At 61.6% G+C, this 6,000-nt stretch overlaps 1 protein-coding gene across 3 annotated transcripts in view; it reads right to left on the bottom strand.

Moving 5' to 3' along the window:
- LOC120056144 (insulin receptor-like) overlaps positions 1–6,000 on the bottom strand; it is a 135,989-nt gene that overhangs the window by 48,766 nt on the left and 81,223 nt on the right. For all 3 annotated transcript variants that reach the window (XM_039004347.1, XM_039004348.1, XM_039004350.1), the window contains 2 exons: positions 4,966–5,105; positions 4,714–4,858 (listed from right to left, as the gene is read on the bottom strand). In XM_039004347.1, the coding sequence (XP_038860275.1) occupies positions 4,714–4,858; positions 4,966–5,105 (285 nt within the window). The remainder of the gene's footprint in view (positions 1–4,713; positions 4,859–4,965; positions 5,106–6,000) is intronic.

Raw genomic sequence — 6,000 nt, 5'->3', positions numbered from 1 at the left:
GCGGGGGAAGAAGAGGAGGCGGAGGGGGAAGAAGAGGAGGCGGCGGGGGAAGAAGAGGAGGCGGAGGGGGAAGAAGAGGAGGCGGAGGGGGAAGAAGAGGAGGCGGAGGGGGAAGAAGAGGAGGAGGAAGAGGAAGGTGAAGAGGAGGCGGAGGAGGAGGAGGAGGAAGAGGAAGAGGAGCAGGTGGCGGGGGAAGAAGGGGAGGCGGAGGGGGAAGAAGAGGAGGCGGCGGGGGAAGAAGAGGAGGCGGAGGGGGAAGAAGAGGAGGCGGAGGGGGAAGAAGAGGAGGCGGAGGGGGAAGAAGAGGAGGCGGAGGGGGAAGACGAGGAGGCGGAGGGGGAAGACGAGGAGGCGGAGGGGGAAGAAGAGGAGGCGGAGGGGGAAGAAGAGGAGGCGGAGGGGGAAGAAGAGGAGGCGGAGGGGGAAGACGAGGAGGCGGAGGGGGAAGAAGAGGAGGCGGCGGGGGAAGAAGAGGAGGCGGAGGGAGAAGAAGAGGAGGCGGCGGGGGAAGAAGAGGAGGCGGAGGGGGAAGAAGAGGAGGCGGAGGGGGAAGACGAGGAGGCGGAGGGGGAAGACGAGGAGGCGGAGGGGGAAGAAGAGGAGGCGGAGGGGGAAGAAGAGGAGGCGGAGGGGGAAGAAGAGGAGGCGGAGGAGGAGGAGGAAGAGGAAGAAGAGCAGGTGGCGGGGGAAGAAGGGGAGGCGGAGGGGGAAGAAGAGGAGGCGGCGGGGGAAGAAGAGGAGGCGGCGGGGGAAGAAGAGGAGGCGGCGGGGGAAGAAGAGGAGGCGGAAGAAGAGGATGCGGCGGGGGAAGAAGAGGAGGCGGAGGGGGAAGAAGAGGAGGCGGAGGGGGAAGAAGAGGAGGCGGAGGGGGAAGAAGAGGAGGCGGAGGGGGAAGAAGAGGAGGCGGCGGGGGAAGAAGAGGAGGCGGCGGGGCAAGAAGAGGAGGCGGCGGGGGAAGAAGAGGTGGTGGCGGGGGAAGGAGAGGAGGTGGCGGGGGAAGGAGAGGAGGTGGCGGGGGAAGAAGAGGAGGTGGCGGGGGAAGAAGAGGTGGCGGGGGAAGAAGAGGAGGTGGCGGGGGAAGAAGAGGTGGTGGCGGGGGAAGGAGAGGAGTTGGAGGGGGAAGAAGAGGAGGCGGAGGGGGAAGAAGAGGAGGCGGAGGGGGAAGAAGAGGAGGCGGAGGAGGAGGAGGAAGAGGAAGAAGAGCAGGTGGCGGGGGAAGAAGGGGAGGCGGAGGGGGAAGAAGAGGAGGCGGCGGGGGAAGAAGAGGAGGCGGCGGGGGAAGAAGAGGAGGCGGCGGGGGAAGAAGAGGAGGCAGCGGGGGAAGAAGAGGAGGCGGCGGGGGAAGAAGAGGAGGCGGAGGAAGAAGAGGAGGCGGAAGAAGAGGATGCGGAAGAAGAGGATGCGGCGGGGGAAGAAGAGGATGCGGCGGGGGAAGAAGAGGAGGCGGAGGGGGAAGAAGAGGAGGCGGAGGGGGAAGAAGAGGAGGCGGAGGGGGAAGAAGAGGAGGCGGAGGGGGAAGAAGAGGTGGTGGCGGGGGAAGGAGAGGAGGTGGCGGGGGAAGGAGAGGAGGTGGCGGGGGAAGAAGAGGTGGTGGCGGAAGAAGAGGAGGTGGCGGGGGAAGAAGAGGTGGTGGCGGGGGAAGGAGAGGAGGTGGCGGGGGAAGGAGAGGAGGTGGCGGGGGAAGGAGAGGAGGTGGCGGGGGAAGAAGAGGAGGTGGCGGGGGAAGAAGAGGAGGTGGCGGGGGAAGAAGAGGTGGTGGCGGGGGAAGAAGAGGTGGTGGCGGGGGAAGAAGAGGTGGTGGCGGGGGAAGGAGAGGAGGCGGCGGGGGAAGGAGAGGAGGTGGCGGGGGAAGAAGAGGAGGTGGCGGGGGAAGAAGAGGAGGTGGTGGGGGAAGAAGAGGTGGTGGCGGGGGAAGAAGAGGAGGTGGCGGGGGAAGAAGAGGAGGTGGTGGGGGAAGAAGAGGTGGTGGCGGGGGAAGAAGAGGTGGTGGCGGGGGAAGGAGAGGAGGTGGCGGGGGAAGGAGAGGAGGTGGCGGGGGAAGAAGAGGAGGTGGCGGGGGAAGAAGAGGAGGCGGAGGGAGAAGAAGAGGAGGCGGCGGGGGAAGACGAGGAGGCGGCGGGGGAAGAAGAGGAGGCGGAGGGAGAAGAAGAGGAGGCGGCGGGGGAAGAAGAGGAGGCGGAGGGAGAAGAAGAGGAGGCGGCGGGGGAAGAAGAGGTGGTGGCGGGGGAAGAAGAGGAGGTGGCGGGGGAAGAAGAGGTGGTGGCGGGGGAAGGAGAGGAGGCGGAGGGGGAAGAAGAGGAGGCGGAGGGGGAAGAAGAGGAGGCGGCGGGGGAAGAAGAGGAGGCGGCGGGGCAAGGAGAGGTGGTGGCGGGGGAAGGAGAGGAGGTGGCGGGGGAAGGAGAGGAGGTGGCGGGGGAAGAAGAGGAGGTGGCGGGGGAAGAAGAGGAGGTGGCGGGGGAAGAAGAGGTGGTGGCGGAAGAAGAGGAGGTGGCGGGGGAAGAAGAGGTGGTGGCGGGGGAAGGAGAGGAGGCGGCGGGGGAAGGAGAGGAGGCGGAGGGAGAAGAAGAGGAGGCGGCGGGGGAAGAAGAGGAGGCGGCGGGGGAAGAAGAGGAGGCGGAGGGAGAAAAAGAGGAGGCGGCGGGGGAAGAAGAGGAGGCGGAGGGAGAAGAAGAGGAGGCGGCGGGGGAAGAAGAGGAGGCGGAGGGAGAAGAAGAGGAGGCGGCGGGGGAAGAAGAGGAGGCGGAGGGGGAAGAAGAGGAGGCGGAGGGGGAAGACGAGGAGGCGGAGGGGGAAGACGAGGAGGCGGAGGGGTAAGACGAGGAGGCGGAGGGGGAAGAAGAGGAGGCGGAGGGGGAAGAAGAGGAGGCGGAGGGGGAAGAAGAGGAGGCGGAGGGGGAAGAAGAGGAGGCGGAGGGGGAAGAAGAGGAGGAGTAGGAAGAAGAGGAGGCGGCGGGGGAAGAAGAGGAGGCGGAAGAAGAGGAGGCGGCGGGGGAAGGAGAGGAGGTGGCGGGGGAAGAAGAGGAGGTGGCGGGGGAAGAAGAGGAGGTGGCGGGGGAAGAAGAGGTGGTGGCGGGGGAAGAAGAGGTGGTGGCGGGGGAAGAAGAGGTGGTGGCGGGGGAAGAAGAGGTGGTGGCGGGGGAAGGAGAGGAGGCGGCGGGGGAAGGAGAGGAGGTGGCGGGGGAAGAAGAGGAGGTGGCGGGGGAAGAAGAGGAGGTGGTGGGGGAAGAAGAGGTGGTGGCGGGGGAAGAAGAGGTGGTGGCGGGGGAAGGAGAGGAGGTGGCGGGGGAAGGAGAGGAGGTGGCGGGGGAAGAAGAGGAGGTGGCGGGGGAAGAAGAGGAGGCGGAGGGAGAAGAAGAGGAGGCGGCGGGGGAAGACGAGGAGGCGGCGGGGGAAGAAGAGGAGGCGGAGGGAGAAGAAGAGGAGGCGGCGGGGGAAGAAGAGGAGGCGGAGGGAGAAGAAGAGGAGGCGGCGGGGGAAGAAGAGGTGGTGGCGGGGGAAGAAGAGGAGGTGGCGGGGGAAGAAGAGGTGGTGGCGGGGGAAGGAGAGGAGGCGGAGGGGGAAGGAGAGGAGGCGGAGGGGGAAGAAGAGGGGGCGGGGGGGGAAGAAGAGGAGGCGGCGGGGCAAGGAGAGGTGGTGGCGGGGGAAGGAGAGGAGGTGGCGGGGGAAGGAGAGGAGGTGGCGGGGGAAGAAGAGGAGGTGGCGGGGGAAGAAGAGGAGGTGGCGGGGGAAGAAGAGGTGGTGGCGGAAGAAGAGGAGGTGGCGGGGGAAGAAGAGGTGGTGGCGGGGGAAGGAGAGGAGGCGGCGGGGGAAGAAGAGGAGGCGGAGGGAGAAGAAGAGGAGGCGGCGGGGGAAGAAGAGGAGGCGGCGGGGGAAGGAGAGGAGGCGGAGGGAGAAAAAGAGGAGGCGGCGGGGGAAGAAGAGGAGGCGGAGGGAGAAGAAGAGGAGGCGGCGGGGGAAGAAGAGGAGGCGGAGGGAGAAGAAGAGGAGGCGGCGGGGGAAGAAGAGGAGGCGGAGGGGGAAGAAGAGGAGGAGTAGGAAGAAGAGGAGGCGGCGGGGGAAGAAGAGGAGGCGGAAGAAGAGGAGGCGGCGGGGGAAGAAGAGGAGGCGGCGGGGGAAGAAGAGGAGGCGGGGGAAGAAGAGGAGGCGGAGGGGGAAGAAGAGGAGGCGGAGGGGGAAGAAGAGGAGGCGGAGGGGGAAGAAGAGGAGGCGGAGGGGGAAGAAGAGGAGGCGGAGGGGGAAGAAGAGGAGGCGGCGGGGCAAGAAGAGGAGGTGGCGGGGGAAGGAGAGGAGGTGGCGGGGGAAGGAGAGGAGGTGGCGGGGGAAGGAGAGGAGGTGGCGGGGGAAGAAGAGGAGGTGGCGGGGGAAGAAGAGGTGGTGGCGGAAGAAGAGGTGGTGGCGGAAGAAGAGGTGGCGGGGGAAGAAGAGGTGGTGGCGGGGGAAGAAGAGGAGGTGGCGGGGGAAGAAGAGGTGGTGGCGGGGGAAGAAGAGGTGGTGGCGGGGGAAGGAGAGGAGGTGGCGGGGGAAGGAGAGGAGGTGGCGGGGGAAGAAGAGGAGGTGGCGGGGGAAGAAGAGGAGGTGGCGGGGGAAGAAGAGGTGGCGGGGGAAGAAGAGGTGGTGGAGGAGGAAGAAGAGGAGGTGTTGAGGAGGAAGAGGAGCAGAATAAGGAAGAGGAGGTGAACAGTAGGGTCAGGAAGAGAAGGAAAGTAAACTTACCCATCCATCAGTGTGTCCCCTCTGATGACCCGTAGGTTGCGGAGGAAAGAGAGCGAGACGAGAGCGTAGGAGCGCCGGACCTTCAGGAAGCCTGTAATCTCCTCCAGCTGTCCAAGGTTAGCCTCCAGCTCTGCTGCTATGTTATCTACACACACATACTCATCATTAACTCAGAAGTTACTTTGGAAGCGCGCGCACACACACACACACACCCACACAGCAGTAAATTGGACATGAGCCCCTAATACCCACTTCCTCCTCTAAGGTTGATATCCATGCTGCCGTTGAGAACGGTGCATCCTCTCAGAGCCTGGGCTGCTGTCACAGAGTCCACCATCTTCAGGCCCATACACACCTTAGGACATAGCCCAGCACACGGAGTACAGACCAACCTGCAGGATGAGAGGGGAGAGCACACACATCAGATAACACAACCTCATAGGATCTAGGGCATGGATCACCAATTGGCGGCCTGCGGGTGATTTTATTTGGCCCCCCAAGTTTTCTGAGCAAAAAATAATAAAAAACATATTGGTGGACATAAAGACTGTAAAAAGGAGATGGTTTGGGATGAGTCGGACCGCAGAGTGAAGGAAAAGCAGACAAAAAGTGCTCAGCATATGTGGGAACTCTGCCAAGAGTGTGCAAAGCTGTCATCAAGGTAAAGGGTGGCTATTTGAAGAATCTCAAATATAAAATATATTTTGATTTGTTTAACACTTTTTTGGTTACTACATGATTCCATATGTGTTATTTCATAGTTTTGATGTCTTCACTATTATTCTACAATATATAAAATAGTAAAAATAAAGAAAAACCCTTGAATGGGTTTAGGTGTTTTAGATGTTCTAAAACTTTCGACCAGTAGTGTGTGTTTTAGTCAAATAATATCTGTTTTGGCTTCTTGCGTCAATTTGCAGTCTACAAATGATTTGTAATTACGCTGAATTCAGAAAGTATTCAGACCCCTTGACTTTTCCCACATTTTGTTACGTTACAGCCTTATTCTAAATTGGATTAAATCATTTTCCCCCCTCATCAATCTACACACAATACCCCATAATGACAAAGCTAAAACAACTTTTTTGAAATTTTAGCAAATTTATTGCAAATAAAAAACTGAAATATCACATTTACATAAATATTCAAACTCTTTACTCAGTACTTTGTTGAAGCATCTTTGGCAGCGACTACAGCCTCGAGTCGTCTTCCGTATAACTTAGGTGGTATAGTTTACAGTACTATATAGTACTGTATTATAGACTTACGTGGTAGAGTGTACAGTAG

Source organism: Salvelinus namaycush, chromosome 11 (assembly GCF_016432855.1).
Source record: "Salvelinus namaycush isolate Seneca chromosome 11, SaNama_1.0, whole genome shotgun sequence".
Classification (NCBI taxonomy): domain Eukaryota; kingdom Metazoa; phylum Chordata; class Actinopteri; order Salmoniformes; family Salmonidae; genus Salvelinus; species Salvelinus namaycush.
This window is presented reverse-complemented; position numbering and strand designations above follow the sequence as displayed.